At 37.0% G+C, this 25,111-nt stretch overlaps 1 protein-coding gene across 2 annotated transcripts in view; it reads right to left on the bottom strand.

Moving 5' to 3' along the window:
* CFTR (CF transmembrane conductance regulator) overlaps positions 1 to 25,111 on the bottom strand; it is a 193,768-nt gene that overhangs the window by 93,457 nt on the left and 75,200 nt on the right. For both annotated transcript variants that reach the window (XM_066262171.1, XM_066262170.1), the window contains exons 10-11: positions 23,822 to 24,004; positions 21,878 to 22,069 (exon numbers count right to left, since the gene is read on the bottom strand). In XM_066262171.1, coding sequence (XP_066118268.1) covers positions 21,878 to 22,069; positions 23,822 to 24,004 — 375 coding nt within the window. The remainder of the gene's footprint in view (positions 1 to 21,877; positions 22,070 to 23,821; positions 24,005 to 25,111) is intronic.

Genomic DNA, 25,111 nt, shown 5'->3' with positions numbered 1-25,111 from the left:
GAGAGACATTGATTTGTTGTTCCCCTTATTTATGCATTCATTGGTTGATTCTTGTATATGCCTTGTCTGGGGATTGAACCCGCAAACTTGGCTCATCAGGATGATGCTCCAACCGTTACCTGACCAGGGCTATTTTTAAATTTTTGAGGAACCTCTGTCCTATTTGCCACAGTGGCTGCACCAATTTACATTCCCACTAATATCTTTAAGTATTTTATGATTTCTTACTATTGTGAATTCAATAGCTTTCTGTTTCCATTTTGAGATGGTTGCTGCTAATATAGAGTAAAGGTAATTATTTTGAACCTTAACAGGCAGTGGCACTGTGGAGACAGAGTGTCAGACTGGGACGCAGAGGACCCAGCTTTGAAACTCCAAGATTTCTGGCTTGAGTGCAGGCTCATCTGGCTTGAGCCTGGGCTCACCAACTTGAGCATGGGGTTGTTGGCTTCAGCGTGGGCTCATAGACATGACCCCAAAGTCGCTGGCTTGCACCCAAGGTCATTGGCTTGAGCAAAGGGTCCCTCACTCTGCTGTAGCCCCCCAGTCAAGGCACATATGAGAAAGTAATCAATGAACAACTAAAAAGCCACAACGAAGAATTGATGCTTCTCATCTCTCTCCTTTCCTGTCTGTCTGTCTCTATTTGTCCCTCTTTCTGTCTCTCTGTCTCTGTCAAACACAAAAAAGCGCTAATTATTTTGATGCTTATCTACTATCCATCCGTTGTACATTCCCTTATTAATTAAAGCAGACTTCTGTTTTCTTTTTGTTTGCTTGCTTTTCGCTATAATCTGCTGGGGATTTTTTTTTTTAATCACAGGGGTGTTGTTGGGGATTTTTTAGGTGAACAATCTTTTCATGAATTTTTAATATTGTTCCTATTTTAAGACAATGGTATTAACTTTTTACCATTTACAATAATGTTTACTTTGGGTGTTTGGTTTAAAAATTACTATATTTATGAAGTTTTTGTCTCTTTGCACTTTGAATTTTTATTAGAAAAGACTGCTGGATTTTATGTAAGACTCTTTTGCACATACTGGTCCTTTATTTGGATTTCCTACTTTGTTGATACAAAAATGATATTTTATTTATATATTTCTTTATATTGAAGCACCCTTGTGCTCCTATCATAAATCTTCCTTTGTCATATTTTATTACTTTAATACCATTTTAGAGTTTAATTATTAATATTTTATTTATAACATCTTATTTGAGTATCAATTTCATAGGTATGATTAACTACAGTTTTCTTTTTTATATTATTTTTTTCAGAATTTGGTACTAATTCTGCTACTATGGCTTTAGAAAATGAATTGAATAGTTTTTCATCTGATTATATGAATTGGTGAAGCTTATTTCAAGGTTATTTACAGGTTAGGTTCAGCTACAAAATCATCTAGTGACAGTGCCTTTTAGTGGACGTTGAATCACCTTCACGATGGTAATGTGTCTATTTAACCTTTTTTCAAGTTTCCTTTCTCATTTTTGATCATTTGTATTTTGCTAGTAAATTATCCAGTTCTCTAAGTTTATATTGTTTCAGGTTTTTAAGTTTGATAACAGTTGTTATCATTTATAGTTAGATATACTACGTCTACAAAAGAAAATGGTATTTTATACACCATTAAAATATAATTAAAGAAAGCACTGCTTAAAGATAAAGTCCTATTTAACACTTAAAACATCTTCAATTTCCTATCAGTTTATATTTTTGTCAAGTAATTTTGAAGACCTTTCCTCCTATGGTAAGACGGTATTAAGTGTGAAATGGTTTTAGTAGAGGCAATACTTGTGTAAAAGGAAACAGGGAAGGAGGCAGGGAGGGTTGTCGAACCTCAATGCAAGTCAAAGCCTTGAGTGAAGGCACAAAGGACAGTAAGATGGGACAACATGAAACCACTGTGCATCTAAATCTAAGCTAGTTTTGGAAAGCTGTCTGGTAGGCTGGAAAGCAAAATTAGTTCATAAATAAGTCTCACGTCTTTCAAACACAAATTTGTATCCTTGACACATTCATTCCTGAGCAGGAGTCTTTGGAAGGAACAATCTCCAGAAAAAGAGTGCAAAATTTCAGCATATAGCAACGGGGGCCCTTGTGCAGTGATGCTCCCTACAGCAGTGATCTGCAAGGCACATCTCACAGCCCCCGCAACACCGTACCCCCACATCAGCATGGGATATGAAGTCAGATGGCTCATAAACACAAAAATATGTCTACTCTCACCAGCACTCAGAAAAATGCAAAGTAGAAAAAACAGATATGGCTTTTTACTAGTTAGAATGGAAAAAAATAAAGTTATGTCAATAATAAGAGTTAGCAAGAAAGTGAGTCAATGGGGACTGTCATAAATGCCTGGTGACAGTGTAAATTGGTATAACTACTTTAAGGTGTAATTTGGCAGTATCTAGTGAAACTGATAATGCCACACATATATTCTAAGATACCACAGTTCAACAACTAAATACCTACACTAGAGAAACTCTTGTATATATGCAAGGAGAAATAGCCAAAGACTGTTATTGCTGTACTGAGTAAAATCTTAGGACAATCTTAACGTTTATTAGTAACAGAATGAGTAAATAAATGTGACATAGTACAATACAGGAGTTTAAAAACAAAGTAAATTTCTACATACAACTACAAAAGAAAGCAAGTTGAAGAATAAGATGTATAAAGGATAACATTTATAGACATTTTAAAGCCATGCAATAAAACAATTAAATATTGTTTATAGGTAAATATTTATCTATGTATATGTATAGTACAAGTTATTTCAAATGGATTGGAAAAGTACATATTGCACTCATGGTAATGATTGCATGAAACTTGGGGTTTTGTGGAAGAATGACAGTGAGAAAGATCTCTCTATGCCCCAAACAATGCAGTTAAGAAAACAGGGATATTGTCATATGAATGTTTCTATCTAAAATAGACACTTCCAGAACTATATCCTAAGAATCTCAAAACACTACTTTGAAAGAATATATGCACCCCTGTATTCATTGCAGCACTATTTGTAATAGCCACAACCTGGAAACAGCCCACGTGCCGATCAGTAGATGAGTGGATTAAAAAGCTGTGGTAGCCTGACCTGTGGTGGCGCAGTGGATAAAGTGACAACCTGGAAATGCTGAGGTTGCTGGTTCAAAACCCTGGGCTTGCCAGGTCAAGGCACATATGGGAGTTGATGCTTTCTGCTCCTCCCCCCTTCTCTCTCTCTCTCTCTCCCCTCTCTATAATGAATAAATAAAAAATCTTAAAAAAAAAAAAAAAAGCTGTGGTGCATTTACACAATGGAATATTAAGTGGCCATAAAAAAAGAAGGAAATCTTACCTTCTGCAACAGCATGGATGAACCTGGACAGCATTATGCTAAGTGAAATAAGCCAGTCAGAGATAGTCAAGTACCATATGATTTCATTCATATCTGAATCTAATTAACAAAATGAACTGACAAGCAGAGTAGAGACAGACTGACACACAGAGAGCAGGCTGATACCTGTCAGGAGGAGGGCTTTGGGTGAAGGAGTGGAGGGATAAAATAAACAACCCTAAAACTTAAAACACATGGACATGGACAACAGGGTGACGATCGTTGAGGGGTGGAAATGGAGGAGGGTTCAAAGTTAAATGGTGATGGACAGACTTAACTTAGGGTGGGGGTGAACACACAGTGTACAAAGATGTGTTATAGAATTGTCACCTGAAGCCTATATAATTATGTTAACCAGTGTCACCCCCAATAAATTAAATTAATAAAATAAAATAAAATAAAATAGACACTAGTGAGACAGATTACCTTTTAAAAGCATGAAAATAAAAGATTCCTGCATCTGAAAGATTTATATTCTAAGCCAATGTTTTTTGGCCTCCTTTCTGAACTAAACCCATTTACAAAAAGAAATATGCAAAGTTAGATCATTTAACAAGATTTCAGAGATTATAATTAATAGGAAGTTATTGAGATTGAAACAAAACAAAATAGTGGAGGGAGACTGAAGAGAACTGTAAATCCATTATTTAAAGATCAAATGCATTAGTAATACTAATATCCTGTTGCTAATGTGAGTACTTGTTCTGATCACCCAGTTTATTGTACATGTGGAGATTTATTTATTAGTGCATGGCTTTTTCTATTTGACTTAGTATAAAACACTTTGTTTTGTATACACTGTTAAACATTTATCTTTGCCGATTACTAAGAGCACTCAAATCTGGTAGTATATTTATCTTAAGGGTGTTGGTTTTCAGCTCTCACAGCAGATTTTCCCTTCTGTGAAAATTTAATCTAAAACAAAATTATACCACGTGAGGCTATCGTGAGTTTTAAAAGCCACCTGCTAGGAGAAGCCCTTCACAGAGAGACCAACCCTTGCTGTCCCTCACACTGCCACTTCTCTTGAATCCCCCTGGAACCATTCATCAACATCGTTGGAGGAAATCGTTACATGGAACTGAGGTTCTGGGTGTGAATTGATTTCTTATATAAAAATTAACTACTGAGGTTAAAAAAAAAACACCTAAGTCTTCTTGTGGTGGCCATTTTGCAGTGTATACAGATATCAAATCATTGTGTTGTGCACCCAAAATGATAATGTTATGTCAATCATAGCTCAATAATAATAATAATAATAATAATAAGCTTTCTTAAAATAAATCAAATATAAACTTACAAAAATTTATGATCAATTAATTTTCTCATTGAAGGAGACCTTGAAAAACGTTCTCTGAAACCATCCAACACTGCCATTTCAATTTTTAATAACTTTCTCAGCACTCTGTTTACAGACAAATCAAGTATTTGGCTCATTGGTTCTCAAAGTAGTAGTTTCTGGACCAATTATTTTATAATCGCCTGGAGAATTGTTTAAAAAATACTGTACCTATTCTTACTCAGAATTAGGGCGGAGACCAGGAATCTACATTTTCACCTGTGGTTATTATGTCTACACAGATACAGACTCATTCTTTGGCTAATTTCCTTTACATTATGCTGGTTATAAAGGCAAATGTTAACTTCAAAGAATTCTGTGCATGAAATATATTAGCTTTTTCAATACAAGCAATTCAATACATTACTTGAAAATACTTAAAAGCAAAGAGTACCAGAGAGGGCAAAAGTAATGTTATAATCAGTATGCAATAAAGATTAACTTATTTTATTAGTAAGAAGTATATTATGGTTATAACATACCCAAGTGATATATGCGCTTTTTACACAAATGTATAAGCACTTTACACTTACAAATGCACCTAACTTTATCACCCTAATATTATTCAACTGAGCCAAACAAACCAGTAGTTGTTAAAGAAGAATTGGTAATATAAAGCTCATTAACTCAAACTTGAGCATACAACAGAAGAATGATATAGGGTATCATTGAGAGAGAGAGAGGAAGATAACTTTAAAGAAAGGGTGCAGTGTTACATTTAATGGTCCTTTGTGATCTTGCAATATTTGCTGAGTACATTTGAGCTTCCTGTGACTTTGTAGATAGGAAAATATCATAAACTTTGTTTTATGGCTGCCTTATCACACCTTAGAACAACCTTGACAATGAAGCTGCTTGTGGTAAGAGAGGAGGATCAAAAGCTTGGGTTGAAGCAATGTGAACTTTAGAGGTGATGCCTTTCAATAAAGCCTGTCTTTCACAGTGAATCACAGGATAGGTAGTCGCATTGTTATCAATGTTAAATAATCACTGAACACTTGCATTGTGCTTTATGCACAAGGAAATGGGCAAGAAAGAAGGAGGAGAAAAGTGTTAGGGGAAATAGAAGGAAGGGTGAGGAGAGGGCAAGAAGGAAAAGGGAGAATGTGAGAAAGCCAGAAGGGAACTGGAGAGAGAGAGAAGGAATGAACCAGTTTTGCACCTAGCCATTGTAAATGTGGCTCTGTTATCTTAAAGGTTCTGTGTGCCTCTGTGTGATATATACCAACAGAAGTTCACTTGTAAAGCAGGAAAGATACATGCCTGAATGCATATTTTGAAAACTGAAGTTCTGTTTTATTAGGAAAGATAATTTGTTGATCTGATTCAAACTTGATTACAAATAGCTGTATGTAGAAATATTGGCTAAAGATTAATCCTTGCTAGAAAGCATAAGCAGTAAGAATTTATTGTCAACGTGGAAAATAAAAGCTCTTCCTTCATTGAGCTTTGATACTGGCCAAATTTATATCAGAAAACCTAATTCCAATATAATTTTACTCGACCCAACAAAAGTACAAAAAGCACTGTCCTAATGAATTTTACAGTTTTGGGCACCAATAGTAAACTATTATTTAAAATTCAGATAGATAGATATCCATACACACACACACACACACACACACACACACACACAAAGAATTATGTAAGAACTTGTGAGAATATGTGTAGTTCTGTCAATATCCCTATGCCTCTTTAGTGTTTGTTTCTGTATGTGTATAGCTCTGTATTTGTATTTGAAAACTAATAACTTGGGTATTTTTATACAAACTGAAAAATTCAGTAATTTAAGGTATCTTTGGGTAAATGTTTCCAGGGAGGTAAAATCAAAAAAGACACTTGAAACAAACCAAGAATCTTATTTATTTTTTTCTGGCTCTACATTAGCCTCATTCAACTACAAATTTCTGGACTCCAGATTTCAAATTCTCTGAAATAACCCTTAAAATCTAGTCTTATAAAGCTCGCTACATGATTTTGAACCAGTTTGTCAAAGAATTGGCATTGAGGAAGCTACTAATTCCTCAACTATCTCTTCTAGGTCTACCCACCCAGATGTTGGGAGAAATGCAATCCAGGATAAAGCACTCTGTTCTCGGTACCCTGTTGGCATCCTGCTCTGGAGTTCCTAACATATCTCTCAGGACCTTAGTAACTAGTCTTCTGCCTTGTAATTCAGTTCCTTAGGAGATAGGCTTCAGTACTCACTCACCCATTATCTCTGAAGTAATCCTACTATATGATCCTTATTTTCTCAACACCAACTGTTCAACTTGCCCTGAGCAGGCTTGGTCCCCTGTGCTGACTGCCCACCCACAGGGTGGGCATATTTTAAATTTGAGGTTATGCATAAGCATGAAGAAGAAGTTCTGCCCCAAGGATAGAAGAAAAGTAAAAAATAATTTGGGAGATTTGAGAAGAAATTTCCTGACTTTTTAAATTTTTAAGTGTATTAGCGTAGATGGCTTCTCTAAGATGACTTATTTAGGACTTTAGTAGCTTCATGTATCATATACATGAAAACAAATATCCTGAAAATCTTTTCAAACTTGTCATGGAGCTTTCAATGCCATTAGTTCACAAGTCTTGGTTCTAGTTATTTCTCTGCTACAAAGAGCAGATTTATAACCTTGATGGCTTAATAAAACTGATACAATAATAGTAAGATGAGCTAACCTGAAGTTTTAACTTAAAGCCAGCAGTGTTCAACAGATAAGTCATTAGAGTCTATGACAGTTTCTTTTCTAATAGGCAGCAGCACCTCTTATATTATACTATAGCAAAAAAGACAAGGGCTCAAAAGATTTGGATTCTATTGCTGATCCCATCAATTATTTAAGACAGGTGATCTTTAAAAAGTCTCTTAAACTTTCACCTCTTATTCTACAAGATGTGAAGAATTTCATTATCCCCTTCCATTGGTGTATTACATTACAGGTGAATTAAGATACAGCTTGGCTTATGGCTCTTCTCCAGTAAAGAGAGCTACATGGACCCATCCGCTTTCTTTCCAGGGTACTTTCCTGTGTTCCCTCTTAGCACCTGTTCCCCTGCCTCCGCTGCAGCCCAGTGCTAAAAGAGGCGTGTTCCAGCTGCATGGAACATGCAAGTGAACAGGAGCGCTTTTGTCTTTTTGCATCTTTTGGCTACATTTTCATTGCTGGCAAGAAGGGAGACAGAAACCATGGTCTGACTGTCCTCTCCTGGTTTGGCTGTCACTATACACCCTTTCCTTTCCAGACATCAGCCTTGCTGCACACCACAAGCTTCCCAAAAAGTGCAATGCTGTCTCTTGGCTCTTGGCTCATTTTCTTCTCCATCCCAGCCACATTGAACCAATTAGAGCTCGTCAAATATATGATGTTCTCACTTGGCTCCAGACCTTGTACATTCTGTCCTCTTTCTGGAATATCCTCCCTGTTCTTCACTCAAGTGACTCTTACACATTTATTGTCTCTCACCTTAGATGTCACTTCTGCCAGGAATACCTTGCCTGGCCCGCTAAGACCAGATTAGGTACCGCCTCTCTGTGCCCATACAAGGATCCTATATTGTCTGATATCAGAGAACTTAGCCAACAGTACTGGTTTTTCCTTGTTCATCTTCACTAGAATAGAAACTCTCTGAAGTCAGGGATTATTTTCTTGTTTAATAGTAATTTCCAGAGCTTGGTATAGTCCCTTGTTCAATGCTGGCACTCACAAGTATTTACTAAATAAATATATTTAAACATCTTTACCCAAAAATGTCTGTAAGTCACAAGTTCATTGCAGACAGGGACCCTTGTGATACTTGCAGACAGGAGACATAGTGCCTAACAGACACTCTGTCTATAGCAGGAACTCAACAAGTATTTATTGAAATCAATTTTTTAATTTATTAAATTTTAATTATGTCACTAAACCTTATAAATAAAAACTAGGGATTGTAGACTTGGTTTTGCATCATACTAATGATAATACAATTGCCATTTCAAGGGCTATTTTGTCTAGAACACTTATACTCAGAATTTCTAGAGAAAAACAAGTTTCCCTTCCTGGGAAGGTTTTTATGAACACTACTAAGTTCTAAATTTCTGTTGAAGGTCTAAACTTCTATTAAAATATAAGTGTAAAATCTTCTTTTGACCTTGTATAGTTAGCTATTACTACAAAATAGAAAACTACAAGAGTGCAGAGTCAGGAATCCCCATTTTTCCAGAGAGAGGAAACATCAGGCATATGTGTAATGATATGGCATGACTTACTTTTGGAAAACAATTATTATTATTATATTTTGATATAAAGGTGTGACTTAAATATCGTAAGTTCATTATCTATTCATGAAATGGATGGGCCCAGTTATAATTAAATTTTTATACTACTGATCTGTTGACTTGCTCAAATCTTACTATAAGAGACAGTCTTTGGGCAATTTTGGTTTTAGAGATATAAGAATTATCATTTGTTAAGCTAATAATTCATTACAGAATTGTAATTTTAATTCCTAAAACCTAGTTCATATGTTTAAAATTTAGCATATTTCCATTCTGACCGCAGATTCTAAGCAAAGTTGTCACTAGATGACTAGAAAGTGAGAACAATGTCCCTGTGAGTGCAAAGTGCTCACACAGCAGTGCTGACATGTGCTCTCTCAATAGCCGCCAGCTGCCATTTATTTTTATGTTCCAAGGTTCAAATGAAGTGAAATAAGGTTCATTCAAGAAACGCCATGCTATTCCTGTTTGGTTCCAGTTCAATAGTCTTATAAAATAAATGCACTTGCTTCATTTTATAGTAAATAAATGTCAGTGATTTCTAACTTACATAATTACCTATCAGTAGCATATTACAAGTGGTTCAAAGTACAGCTACTTAGTGTGGTTCATTCTGGTTTAAGGGACATAGTTCAAATATGTCTTAGATGCCCATTATGTCTTGGCTACTGTTGAATACAAATGTTAATTCCTATGCACTTTTATAGTTATAGATCTCCCAACTGAATATTTCTGAACTCTCCTACAATGGTAGACTGACCATCTAAAGGTTCAACTTCTGTTCAGTGCAGGTTGGGTTTGGCCAGATCTGGAACTCCAGAGGTCAAATTGTAATTTAATTAGTGTTGTGGTATCGGTATGATGGAATTTATTTTCCAGAACAGTCGTCAACTCATTTCTGTGCTTACTTCCCTCGCAAGTTTTTCATACTTCTTGCCAATATCCCTCCCAAGTTTTTTTCTTCCCTTTTATTAACTTCTTGCCAACTTCCCTCCCAATTTTTTCTTCTAGTGTCTTAAATATGAAGACTGCTAAGCAGTGGTAAAATAGACAACACAAACAGATTTTACTTCTTCAACTTACACCGTAAATATTTTTATTACAATGCATGTGTAATGACTGTCATGACAAATATTTAATGTAACCATTTTTCAGTTACAAAAGGATCTCAACAACATCGTAGAAGCCAATTACATACCTTAAACCCCACCCTCTCCTCACAGCCCTCAACCTACCTCTCAGCATGCACTGTTACAAAAGCCAACTATTTCTCCAAACCCAGGTAACTTTTACAAAACAGTGACTTGCTGAATAAAGACAGTCTAGCCCTGGCCAGTTGGCTCAGTGATAGAGCATCGGCTGGCATGTGAAAGTCCCAGGTTCAATTCCCAGCCAGGGCACACAAGAGAAATGCCCATCTGCTTCTCCACCCTTTCCCCTCTCTTTCCTATCTATCTCTCTCTTCCCCTCCCGCAGCCAAGGCTTCACTGGAGCAAAAAAAAAAAAAAAAAGTTGGCCCAGACACTGAGGACAGCTCCATGGCCTCCACCTCAGGCACTAGAATGGCTCCGTGGCCTCTGCCTCAGGTGCTAGAATGGCTCTGGATGCAACAGAGCAATGGCCCAGATGGGCAGAGCATCGCCCCATGGTGGGAATGCTGGGTGGATCCCGGTTGGGCACATGCGGGAGTCTGTCTCTTTGCTTCTCCACTTTTCACTTCAGAAAAATACAAAAAAAAAAAAAAAAAAAAAAAAAGACAGTCCAATTATTCATTATCCAAACACTAGCCTGCCTAGAATTTTCCTGCTATCAGCTATGGGGCTGTGAGGTAGAATGAGGAATTGGCAAAATGCAGAAGAGGCGGAATTATGGGAATAAAAAGGGCAAGGGAACAGTGACGTCTGTCACTCTTGCAATAAGGAAATATGATTAAAATCAGCCTAAGAGATTGGCAAGTTAACGAGGGCCCAATTATATTGATACCTCTTGTCAAGCCGGCAGAGTCTCCATGCTAGTCTCAAAAATTACAAATATTTAGGAGGACTCTAAAGATAGTTTGGGTTATGTGGAAAGAAAAGGAGAGAGAGAGAGTAAGTTAATGGGCACAGGGATACAAAATGGTATTTAGAACATAATGATCAGTTTTCCTATGAATCTAGTCTACTATAATTGAGACCCAAAGTAGGACACATATAAGCAAGACGTGGAAATGCTCCCAGGAGAGGGCTGAAGGTGAAGCACCTGTATGCAACCTGCTCACTTGTGTCCGCAAGTCATAAGTCATCCTGACAGCACTGACCTCTCGCCAGCCCTTCCCTGTGATAAGCCTTTGAGCTATCCCACAGAGTAAATGGTTTTCAACAAACGGAAATCAGAAAACTATGTGAAATATGTGGTGCGTGCTTTTCCCTCGCCAAGCAAATTTACACCTACCTGCCCACTCCTATGACACCAAGCAGCATTACATACGCAAGTGCTCTGTAGGTATTAGAGCCGAGCAAAAACAAAACAACAAGGAAGAAAATATTCTATGCTCATCTCTAGTTCCAAGGCTAGATGGGGCACACGAAGAAAGAGATCAACTCTGGCAGTCAAAATGAAAACATAGAGTCATGAATGTTTGTTTTTGGAGATGGGGCCGCACAGAGAATGTAAGGGATGCTTTTGCTGGCAACTGCGGTCGGTATGTCATGTTCCTGTGCTCAGAACTCCTCCACACTTAAAAAAATAAATAAAACTTTCATATTGGAAGGTTCTCACCGGCCTTTTGCAAAGGTGAACACTTGTTTAAAAATAACAACAAAAATACAAAAATTAGAAACTCTAAAGTTACTGAAAAGAAAGGAAACTGGATTTTGACTGTGAACATAGGCACTTTTGAAGATTTAAATTTGTCGCTCCCAGCAATAATGTGCTGTCAGGTAACTGTCTCCTCAATCTCTTAGACTATGAGACTTATTTCCTGAGCAAAATTCTTGCAACTGACATACCTACTTCAAAATATCTCTTAAACAGCCATTAAATAAGAATTTATTCTCTGCATATCAATGTGCTGGGTGAAGTACAGCAAAATAAGTTTTTAGAATTCTGTTCTCAAGGAATTTACCATGTGGTTTGTTAGATAACAACATAGCAGAAATGTTCAGGAAGGAGAAGAGAACAGCATATACTAATGTCCCCATTGTATTCACTGAATTTGCCAGTTTAAAGTACAAGGAATTTTAGGAAATGCTGAATGTGTTTGCCTATCATAAGATGACTAAAAAGGTATAAATCAGTTGCAGAAGTCAGCAGAACAGATAACAGGGATTGTTAGAAATGAAAAGCTAAATGTTTTATTTGACATTAAAAAAAAACCAAAACACAGAGGTAGCCCTGGCCGGTTGGCTCAGTGGTAGAGCGTCGGCCCGGCATGCAGGAGTCCCAGGTTCGATTCTCGGCCAGGGCACACAGGAGAAGCACCCATCTGCTTCTCCACCCCTCCCCCTCTCCTTCCTCTCTGTCTCTCTCTTCCCCTCCCGCAGCCGAGGCTCCATGGGAGCAAAGATGGCCCGGGCGCTGAGAATGGCTCTGTGGCCTCTGCCTCAGGTGCTAGAGTGGCTCTGGATGCAACAGAGTGATGCCCCAGAGGGGCAGAGCATCGCCCCCTGGTGGGAGTGCCGGGTGGGTCCCGGTCGGGCGCATGCGGGAGTCTGTCTGACTGCCTCTCCATTTCTAGCTTTGGAAAAATGCAAAAAAAAAAAAAAACAAACAAAAAAAAACCACAGAGGTCATTATTAATAATTTTTGTTAAAGCCCACTCATCAGTGAGACCTGTGCCCCTCCGCCTTGATGGGGTATCTCAGCTCTCCGTGGTCAGCTCTGTTCCTCCCTTTCTAAACCCACAGCACCTCTGGCCCTCCCTCCAATGCCTACCGTGCGAAGAATCCTTAATCTGAAACCCATTTCTCTCCTTTTCTAATATCTTGAGGGGAAAAAAACCTCACTTTTCCCTGAAGAGCCATTTTTCCTGATGCCCTTTCCTATAAGTATAAACATTAACAACATAAATATGAATTTTCTTATATTCTCACAATTCCCCTGCTTAATTTTTGTCACTTCTTGCCCATCGGGACCATTCTTTGGGTCACTGAGACAGCTTTCTATTAGTGCCCGTCCTTCTATTCGGAACAGCAAATAGTACTACTACTAATAATCATACTTTCCATGTGCCAGAAGCAGAAAACCATACACTATAATATTACCTCCATACTGTAGAGGATAAAACTCAGTATGCAGCAAGGGTAATTTTCCTTAGTAACCCAGCTCTGCCAGGGTCCAACATCTATGTTCTTTCTGCTATCCCACAAAGCTTTGAATAATGTAAACCTTCATTCTGCTCATATCATGACGAAAGTGATATATCCAAAATGCAAAGCTGATTGCATCACTTCCCTAATTAAAGCTCTCCAAGGCCAGGTTGCTGAGACTGGGATGCAAGGCTCCCAAAACATAGCCCCAGCTTCCTCCTTCCCTACTCACTGTCCCCAGTTACACTCTGTTCTACCAAGAGGCTTATGATTCCCTGCACTAAACCAGTGGTTTTAGGTCTCATTTTTCTGTTCACACATTTTCCTCTATCCAGAATATCTTTCTCATTTTTTCTCTTCCTGCCAGGTGTCCATTTTTACAGAAAGCTCCCCTGAACGGTCCACGCAGGCTAGAAAACCCTTACCTGGGCTCTCACACTGCCTGAGAAGACCTCTATCTCCACACTTGCTATATGGTATTGAAATGATCTCTTTGTGTATGTCTTCCCCCAACTAGCCTGTAAGTTTTTTAAGGAACGGGATAATAAAGTTTTCATTTTGTACCCACTTTGTTCCCACCACAGCCAACAGTGTCTGGCATAAGGTCATCACATACGCACTGTTTTGGTTCTGAAAGGGACAGAGAAGCTGGAACCACCTCCAACCCCATTGCCATTTCTAGAGCATGGAACCAATGTGCCTACATTTCTAACCTTCGGGATCTTACGCCGTCTGCTTTCTTCCAGAGAACACTCCAACTTTCATTGGCTGGGTCACAAAGACAAACTATGATATTTATGGATGATCACTTTTGTCACTTTCTCGTATAACTGCTTTTGTCAACATCAAAATTCATATGGATGACTTTTCACAACTTCTTGGCTTCATGGTTCTTCTTCCTAATTACACTGACCTCCATCTCGTTTCCACAGGAGACACTCACTGACAAGAACTAACTCTCAGACACCTTTATCCATATCATGCTCTCTAGCAGGGTTCTCCATCTCAAAAAAATAGTACAACAGATTGATGGTTGCCAGAGGGTAGAGAAATTGGGGAGGTAGGTGAAAAAGGTGAAGGGATTAAGAAATACAAATTCATAGTTATAAAACAGTCATGGGGATGTAAAGTACAGCATAGGGAATATAGTAAATAATACTGTAATATTTGTGTGGTGCCAAATGCGTGCTGGAAATATCAGAGGAGTGGTCCCCAACCTGTTTTGGGCCACAGACTGGTTTAATGTCAGAAAATATTTTCACCAAGCGGACTTTAGGGTGGGACAGATAAATGCATCACGTGACCGAGCCAAGCGTCAAGAGTGAGTCTTAGATGGATGTAACAGAGGGAATCTGGTCATTTTTTAAAAATAAAACATCGTTCAGATTTAAATATAAATAAAAGAAAAATAGTGTAAGTTATTTATTCTTTCTCTGCGGACCGGTACCAAATGGTCCACGGACTGGTACCGGTCTGCAGCCCAGGGGTTGGGGACCACTGCTATGAAGTGTGATTGTCTAATCACTATGCTGTACTCCTCAAAGTACTATAAAGTAATATTGCATGTAAACTATAATTGAAATTTAAAAAATAAATAATAATACTAGTTTTTAAAAACGGTAGTAGAAACAAGCTAGTAGCTACTGAATGGTTAATCTGCACCAGAGGCTGTGTTAGGCACCTTATATTTATTTCATTTTCCTTTCTCAGTAACCCAGTGACCATTTACTCACCCATCTCTCACTTTTTCACATTCACTTGATCTTCTCTCTATTGGCAACTCTAACGTTTTTAATCAAAACTTTTCTAAGAGGCCATAATTTTCACCCTTGTCACTATTGGAATTCTGGGTGAATTAGTCCCCTGGGGGGCAGGAGCCTTGGTGCTTCCTCTGGGGGTTGTTCTTTCCACCAGGCTGACTCAGATCCAGGCTCTCCCCTCTCGCTCCTGTAGAATGGCCTCCTTTTCTATTAGATAACATTTTCTATTGATATGTTTCTTCTTTCTACTGGTCTATGAACCTCTGACGTACATGGATCTTATTCCACTTATATTTTCATAAAATATAGCAAGTCTCAATAAATGCTTTCAAAGTAAAGGTATTGTTTTCTTCTAGTTTATGTAGTTACCAAAGACCATATATTGTACAATTCTATAATGTCCAGATTAGGAAAATTTTAGAGATTGAAGTTTGCTTAAGGCTGGGTGAAGGAGGTATGAAGGAATAAAAATTGACTGCTAGCACAGTTTCTTTTTAAAGAGAACAGAGGGAAAGGGGATGATAGGATGGGATAAAGCTGAAGGGAAGTGGGGAGGGCGCTATGGGAAGGGGAGCAAGGGAGATGTTGAGGGGAATACGGGGGAGGGGGATACATTCAGGGCAACACTAGAATCTATGTAAACACAAATTAAAATCAATAACAAAATAAAAATAAAAGAGTTAAAGATGTGGTGATGGTTTTACAACGCTGTGAATATACTAAAAAAACAATGAATTATATACTTTAAAAATAATTTTAAGGCTGGACATGGAATCAGAAAAAAAATCAGTAATAGGTTCTACCTCTTATTGTCTTTCTTTCATTATTTTAACAGCTTTATGGCGCTATAATTTACACCCCATACAATTATTCATTAAAACACAGGTCACTATACTATGAGCCTTTAGAAAATGATCCACACCTTATTCAACTCCTAAGACCTAACACAGTACTCAGAATTAGTATACGCTCATTCCCTGAATGTGGGGCCTCGGGCTCTGAGTTTACTACTAGTAATATAACCATGCTGTATTTGGGTTAAATATATTTTTATAGGTAAAAGTGAAGTGGTTACCAGGGAGAGAGGGTTGTGGAAAGAAAGTTGTGGGGGGAAGATGGAGGAGAGAAGCAAAGAGGGACAAATATAGGGTGACGGAAAGTGATTTGACTTTGGGTGACGGCCACACAACACAATCAACAGTTCAAATGCTATAGAAATATTTACTTGAAACTTATGTCTTCTTATTGACCAATGTCACCCCATTAAATCTAATTTTCTAATAAACTTTTTAAAAATGCTAAAAAATATATATATAAACTTTTGTAGGTTTACTTGGGGAATCAAACTACCATGATAATGTTATTTCTATTAGAAAAGGAATATTCAAAGTGAAGTACAGGCCTATCATAAATATGCCAACATCTTCCCACTAATAAATAACTAACTGCCATGATTTATTTATCTGCAAGGCACTCCCACTCCTGCACCCACTTCCCTCCTCGGCAAGTATCTGTGTTCTCTAGAAACACCCAGATATTTTATGACAAATCTACCCAGTGTTCCTGTCTCCTGGTTATGAAATCCTATCCCTGGAAAAAAGGGCTTTTGAGGAATGAAGAGTATCTTCTTCAGAGTAAACCCTATACTTTTTCAGGTTAGCACTTATTTCCATCATGCTTTCAGGTTGTGTGGGGAAAATAAGAGAATGGAACTTTTAAAAACTATTGAGTGGGTCAATATATACATAGAGGGTCAACTGTACAAGTATGTAGCCCTCTTATAAAAGTTGCAGTTTCCATCTAGTCTACAATTAGCCATGTTCTATTTTCCATGTACTATTTTTTTGTTTTATTTTATTCCCACTGAAATTTTTTTTATTAAAGGTGACATAAAGACTCCACGAGTATCAAATGCTATCTATCAAAGAAGTGATTTTTGAATCAAGATCACTATTCAGGTAACCCTTCCAAAAACTCCATGATTTAATTATTTATTTTAGTAATTACTGAAGTTCCCATGATACAATTTATGCACCGACTAACAAAAGAACCAAGTACTTACGGGAGCTGCCTTATAGCTAACTGTCTTTCCCTTGCAACTTTTTAAAATTCTCTGGTTGTCTTTAGCCTTTGTTATTTTAATTATGATGTATCTTGGTGTGGGCCTCTTTGAGATCATCTTGTTTGGGACTCTCTGTGCTTCCTGGACTTGCATGTCCTTTTCCTCCACCAGGGTTAGGGAAGTTTTTGATCATTATTTCTTTAAATAGGTTTTCTATCCTTGCTCTCCCTCTCCTCTTTCTGGTACCCCTTCATATTGTCCTATAGGTCCCTTACACTACCCTCATTTATTTGAATTCTTTTTTCTTTTTGCTGCTCTGATTGGGTGTTGCGGCTTTTTTTCTACATTGTCTTGCAAATTACTGATTTGATTCTCTGCTTCATCCAAAAAAAAGTTCTTATATTCTTCATTTCTGACTGATCTCTTTTTTCTGGTTTCTGTATCTTTTTTTTCATGCTGTTGAGCATTCTTACAACAATCACTTTGAACTCTGTACTGATAAATTGCTTATCTTCATTTCATTTTAGCTCTTTTTCTAGAGATTACTACTATTTTTTTCATTTGGGGCCTGTTTTTCTTTTCCTCCATGTTGGCTGCCTCTTTGTGTTTGTTTCAATGTATTAGATATATCTGATATGACTCCCAGTTTTTGTGGGGTGGCCTTTTGGAGGAGCGTCCTATGAGGTCCAGTGGTGCAGTCTTTTTGATCATCTGAGCTCGGTGACCCAGGAATGTCCCTGTGTGTGTTAAGTGGACCCTCCTGTTGTACTGAGTCATGATTTCTACTGGCCCAATTGTGTATGGGATTGGCCCTCAGGCTGGTTGACTGTCTCAGCCTTGATCATGACATGTGAGTTCTGTGCAGGTGCTGACCACATAACTCAGTCACTAGCTTCCCCGAGTCTTCTCAGACTTCTACACCCTGGCTAAGGCTGCTGACTCCTCAACAGAATGTGAGCTCCACAAGGTGAGGTAAGAGGGAGTCCAGAGTGAGGTTTTTGCTTTCCCCCAGGCTGATGCCACACGGAGAGGTGTGCTTCATCCAAGAAAAATGGTGTCCACAATATGGGAGAATGACTCAGCATGGGGATCTTGGTGGCTGTCCTTTCATCTTTCTCCTCAGAGCCACAAACCCCATGCGCTTCTTGCATGACACTAGTCTACTTTGTCTTCCTTCTGCCAGAGCCCAGGGGGAGTGGCTACATACAAAACTTTGTGTTGGCCCTTTAAGAGAGTGCCTGTGTCTCTCACAAACTCTGGTCCCTCCCATGCAGACAGAAACCTTGCTGCTTTTTACAGTCAGATGTCATGTGGGAGCAAGCTATCATGTGGGAGCCTCTTCCTGGCTCTGGTGCTTTGAGCTGGGGAACCTAGCTTGGGGTTGAGACCCCACACTTCTCAAAGGAAGCCACCCACAGCTGTGATATCCCTCTAGAACGGTGTTTCCCAACGTGGGGCCCACACCCCACAGGGGGGCAATTTGATGGTTAAGGGGGCAATTTGAAAATGGACTCCACACGGCTTTAACTCTTTCGCCCCGGGCCATTTAAATGCAATGCTAGATATCGGTGCCAAATTTAACAAAAAATGCAATTCTTAAATAATTGCGGTAAATAATTATTAAGTATAATTTTGTTTGACAAGACCAAAATATCAACTGGGTGATTGGCGTCGTCAAGTAAACTTTGTCCTGGGTTCACCGCGGAGCGTGCCATCTGCTGCGGGGAACCCCGGATGTTTTAAAAACTCGCTAAACAACGCAGTTATTCTCACCTAATTGGCCCATCGCACCTTCTGTAGTGTTTCACATCATTCAGTTGGTGTAAATTTGAAATAAGTGTCACTCAAAACTGTTGTAAAAGCTCGTTGATTTAATAAATATACATATATATTGTATAGATATAATTGGTAAGTATTTTATTTTATTTTATTTTTATCAATATTAAACTCTTTATTAAGTACTTCTTGCATCAGGGCTAGAAAGCACTAATATTTTATAAATATTATTGGGGCTATAATAGTGCATGCACGACAATTTTAATTTTAGAAGCATAACTTTCCAGAAAATTTGTCAAGTGGAAAAAATATAGATACCTTTTGATTTGCAGTGGTAGTGTAGTAAATGTGTTATATACATTTAAATAAATATGAATTTTTAGTATACGTTTACTCTATGTCACATTGAATATATTTTAACACATATTTTAATATTAGTTTTTAATTGATCTTATTTTTATTTCTTATAGCCCATAGTAAAATGAGTGGTGCAAGAAAGAAAAAAACTCGTCAATATTCGGAGGAATATTTAAAATTTGGGTTTATACCCGCTGTTCACGATGAGTGGATTCCTTTTTGTCTTTTATGCCAGCAATGCTTGACCAACGAATCAATGAAATGAGGTCGTCTTGAGGCGCATTTGAAGGCGAAACATAGTGCTCATATTAATTCAGATTTGAGTTACTTTAAAACTTTAAAGAAAAATTTTGAAAAAAGAACAACATTAAAGTCACTATTTACTGCTCATACTTCAACTAATAATCGTGTTCTTGAGGCTAGTTATCAAATTTCTTTATTCATCGCTAAAACTGGAGAAAATCACACTATAGGAGAGAATTTAATAAAACCGTCAATATCAGCATTTCTTAAAATGGTTCTTGAAAAAGATGACAAAGATGTAAAAGCTATGCCACTCAGTGACAATACTGTTAGCAGAAGAATAGACAAAATGAGTGAGGATATTGAAAAACAACTTATTGAAAAGCTGAAAACAAGAAAATTCTCCTTGCAAATGGATGAATCAACTTTGAGAGACAGTGAGGCAGTATTGATAATTTACGTAAGATATATTGATAAAGGACATTTTGCTGAAGAAATGTTGTTCTGTAAAAGATTAGAAAGCACCACTACCTCCAAAGATATATATAATAAGCTAAAAAACTACTTAGATGTCAATGATATACCAATAAAAAATATAACATCTTGTGCTGCAGATGGTGCTCCCAATATGATGGGCAAGAAAAATGGCTGCTTAAAATTGATGAAAGATGCGAATCCAGAAATGATTCTTGTGCATTGTGTTATTCATAGGGAAAACTTGGTAGCTAAAAACATCTCGCCTGTTCTGAATGAAGTATTACATACAGAAATAAAGTGTGTTAATGCTATTAAAGCTAGTGCCAAATGTGAGTGTCTTTTCAAGCTATTTTGTGAAGAACAAAATGAAGACCATGTTAGACTTTTACTTCATACTGAAGTAAAATGGCTATCTAAAGGAAACTGTTTGAAAAGATTTATGGAACTGTTTGATACTCTTAGTGATTTTTTTAAGCGACAAACCTGAAATGAAGTATCTGTTAACAATAGATGGTAAAGCATTTGTGAGTTATTTAGCCGATATCTTTGAAAAACTAAATATATTAAATAAGCAACTTCAAGGAACAAATAAAACTCTTGTCAATGCAAGAGCAAAGATATTTGGTTTCATTACCAATATTGAGTTATGTCAGAAACATATTAACAACAAAAACTTTAAACAGTTTCAGTGGCTCCAAAAATGTGAAGTAACTGATACCGCTTTACTTGTTATTGTCAATCATTTGAATATTCTATCGGCTGATTTAAAAGAAAGATTTTCTGATTTAAAACAAATTGATTTCCCAACATGGATGATGCAGCCAATGTTAGTGGATTTGTCTGATATATCAAATATGCAGTATCAAGAAGAACTCGCAGAATTGCAAAATGATGAGTCAGTTAAAGCTTTATTTAATATCAAAGGAGCGATTGCATGGCTTTGCGAGGAAACAGAAATCAAATACCCAAATTCAACCAAATGTGCAAGGAAACTATTGCTACCGTTTCCATCTTCATTTTTAGCTGAATGTGGATTTAGTGCTGTAAATGATTTACTGGTAAAAAAAAGAAATCGGCTGGATATAACACAACGTGGAGACTTGAGACTAAAGCTAACCAAATTGGAACCTAATATAAAATCTCTGTGCAGCAAGCATCAAGCGCAAGGATCACACTAAATTAAAATAATAAATTAATATAGAAAAATCTGTATTAAAATTATTTGGAATTTAAATTTCTGTTTTTCATTATATGTTTTGAAATTTTACTTACTGTGTTTTGTTAACAATTTCATAGTGATTTCTTCCTAGAACCTATCATTTATGTTTATTAAGTGAACAAATCAATTTTTAATGTTAAAAATTATGTATGTTACATAGGGGGGGACATAAAAATTTTAGAAAGGTTAAGGTGGGGCATGGCACAAAAAAGGTTGGGAAACACTGCTCTACAACCTTATCTGCCCCTATCTGAGTAGAGACAGCCTTTTTTTTTGCATCTCTATCCTTCCTAACAGTCTCAATATGATGGATTGTTCTGTGAATCTTTGGTTATAAGACTTCTCTTCAGCTATTTTTCAGTTGGTTATTCAGGATGATTGTTCTTAAATTTAGTTGTAATTCCAATTTGGTCTTGGAGGAAGTGAGTATTACTTCCACCTCCTCTGTCATCATCTTGGATCTTCTTCATAGAGTTGTTTTTTTTTTTTAACCAAACAAGCCTATCACTTAAAAAATAAATCATGCCATCTTTAGTTTTTGTAAGTTGCTTAAAGCAAGGTTCATCTTTTTCTTAACTTATTTACTCAAAGTAGTTTATCTATATTGAAAACTTGATTAATATACACAGATTGACTGATTAAATAGGGAGCTAAATATATAATTTACACAGTTTGAAGATCTCATATGCATAATATGAAAACTGTCACGTAGTTACTTACCTCTTCTAGTTGGCATGCTTTGATGACACTCTTGTATCTATACTCATCATAGGAAACACCAAAGATAATGTTTTCTTTAATGGTGCCAGGCATGATCCACGAAAACTGAGAGCAGAACGAAATTCTTCCACTGTGCTTAATTTTACCCTCAGAAGGCTCCAATTCTCCCATAATCATCATCAGAAGTGAGGTCTAGAAATAAAACCATCATTACTAACTCATTTGGTCAAATCCCTCTCAAGATGTTCTTGCTTCCAACTGTCATACTAAGTAGAAGTAATTATTCTGATTTTAAAGATTCTATATTAATTCATTCGATTCAAATTTTATCAAGTACTTCCTGTTTTGGGTAGACTGTTAGTGAAATAAAAAATATAACACTAAAGATGTAATATAAAGTTATTATGATAAATATAACCACTAGAAAAATAAACACCTTCCCGTTTCTAAAAATTAAGATGCCCTTGAGCTCACAACTTGGCCCCTTTGTCTTCTTATCAACGTTCTTTCCTTCGGAATCTCATCTAGTGCCATGTCTTTAAACTGCCAGCCCCCATTTCCTGGACACCAAGACTGGTATGTCCAAATAACATCTCAATTTTAATATCAAACAGCTATTTTAAACTTAACATTCCAAAGTCAATCTGCACCCAAACCTGTCTCTCTCTCAATATTCTCAATAACTGGAACTTTCTTCCTTCCAGTTAGTCTAAAAACCTTAGATTCATTCTTGAGTCTTCCATTTTTGTCATATGCCAGTCTAATTCTGTTTTATCTTCCTTGGAAGCATGTCTTGACACTATTTTGATTTACTACCAGGATTAAGCCAACGTTGCCTGTTTTTGGATTAATACAATGTCCTTTTAACTCACCATTTGCTTCTGCCTTTGTTTCCTTAGAATCTATTCTCAAAGTGGCCCTGTCAAAATCTATTTCCATTTGTCTTATTATGATGAATAAGGTACAATAGCTCTTCATATATTAAAGGCCACTTCTATTTTCATTTTTAGTACAGTATCTGTTCACATACTGTGTGAATTTTTATAATGGGTTGTTTGCATGTTCCCTTTTGATTTTAGGATTACTTAATTTAGAGGGGGAATATCCCTTTGTGTGATATAAACTGCACATATTTACTTCAGTGTGTCATTTTTTCCTTTTGTTTTTCATGCACAAGTATTTTCTCAAAGATGTTTAATTAAATATGATACATTTGTAGCTCTGATTTGCATCTCTAATTTGATTCCTTCACACCTTTTAAACTTATTTCCTAAGGAGAACAAGTGTTTTATCATTATCTGAACAATAGCTCATATTTGTGAACATCAATCACAATGAGGTGTAACCCTTTAGCTGTTTTGCTTTCTAACCTACAATAAAAGTAATGTGAAGTGGGGGTGTAGGGAGGCAAGGAGGCTGACCAGCACTGAATAAATTAACATTCTTCTGTATTTCTTTCAAAAAACTATCCCATTCAATTTTTCCTTATAATAAATCTCAAGCAAAGCTCAGTCTGCTCTCCAAAATCTTAATATCAACAAAATGGAAACCTTTTTCTTATGTGGTTACAAAGGTAAATAGCCATGATCTTCCTGACCAGTTCTGAAAAAATGTATGTGCCACAAACTGATAAAAAAAATGGATGGCTCATTTTTTCAATAAAGTTACTGAATGCTCACCATGTACAAGACACTATGCTGAGTGCTGTACAAAATTTAAAGATGTAGAAGAAGGAGTCACTGGAAATAATATAAAGACATAAAGGTTAGAGCATGTTATCAGTGGGATAATTTACATGATAAGAAACACAATATCTAAGCATTCTCTTACTACCAATGTAAGAATTTCTCCAAAATACCTTTTTACATTACAGACAAACTAGTCAAAGAAAATAGAAATGCATACCAAATTAAGATCTTAGTAATGCGGAATAAAAGAGACTACCTTGCCTGCTCCAGTCGACCCAGCAACTGCCAACAATTGTCCTCTTTCTATCTTGAAATTGATATTTTTCAGGACAGGAGTACCAAGAAATGAGAAGTTACTGAAGGAGAGACAGTTGTCACCATTGGAAGAGTTTCTATTATTATTGTTTTGTTTTGCCTTCTCAAATAATTCTCCAAATCCCTGTTTAAAAAAAAAAACCATAGACAATTAAAAGTAGGCTTTCCAGATATTTTCAATAGCTATTTATATTTTATGTACAATGAGTTTGAAAAGCTCACAGCCCACAATCCATTCTTTATAACACATAATTATATAGCCTATGCTTTTAATTTTTAGCCCATGCTAAATAATTTTAATTTCTTAGATTGTTGCTGCCATCAAATTAAATACATTTACCTACAGGTAAATTAAATACATTTACCTATACAAATATAAGTATTTATATATACCTTCTATAGGCTGGGTACATAAGCACTATTATTTAATTCTCAGATTAATAATAATATATGATGTAAGATTTGATAATTCCTTTCTTTCAAAGCTGTAGATAGTGATTCAGAGATATTTTTTTCCCCTTAAGTGAGAATTAGGGAGGCAGAGAGACAGACTCCCATAAGCACCCCTACTGGGATCCACTGGGCAAGCCCCCTACCAGGGGATGTTCTGCCCATCTGGGGCTGTTGCTACATTGCTTGGCAACCAAGCTATTTTTAGACCCTGAGGCAAGGTCATGGAGCCATCCTAAGTGCCCAGGGCCAACTTGCTATGTCTAAGCCATTGCTGCAAGAAAAGAAGAAAGAGATAGAGAGAAGGGAGAGGGGGAGGGGTGGAGAAGCAGGCTGTCACTCACTTCTCCTGTGTGCCCTAACCAGGAATCAAACCTGGGACCTTCACATGCCGGGCAATGCTCTATCACTGAGCGAACCAGCCAGGGCCGATTCAGAGAGATTAAGTGACCAAAGGCACATAATTTATAGGCCAGAGTGGAATTACAATTCAAATATGACTTCTACTCTATCATGCTGGTAGTAGTATGTGGTAGCGCAGTGGATAAAGTATCCATCTGGAACACTGGGGTCACCGGTTCAAAACCCTGGGCTTTTTTTAAAGTAAAGCTACACTGTTTTTGAGATAAAGCAAGCTGATTGGCTGGACAAGGAGAACTAACTTCACGAATTCATTATCTTCAATAAACTGAATGCACTGAAAGTGTAGCTCTCAAGTTTTACATCTTTACAAGAATTATGTATTTTGATACCACTTAAACTTATGTTGAAAATTTATAAG

This window comes from Saccopteryx bilineata, chromosome 2, assembly GCF_036850765.1.
Source record: "Saccopteryx bilineata isolate mSacBil1 chromosome 2, mSacBil1_pri_phased_curated, whole genome shotgun sequence".
NCBI classification, from domain to species: Eukaryota; Metazoa; Chordata; class Mammalia; order Chiroptera; family Emballonuridae; genus Saccopteryx; species Saccopteryx bilineata.
The sequence above is the reverse complement of the archived record's forward strand: the minus strand, read 5'-3'. Positions and strand labels throughout refer to the sequence as shown.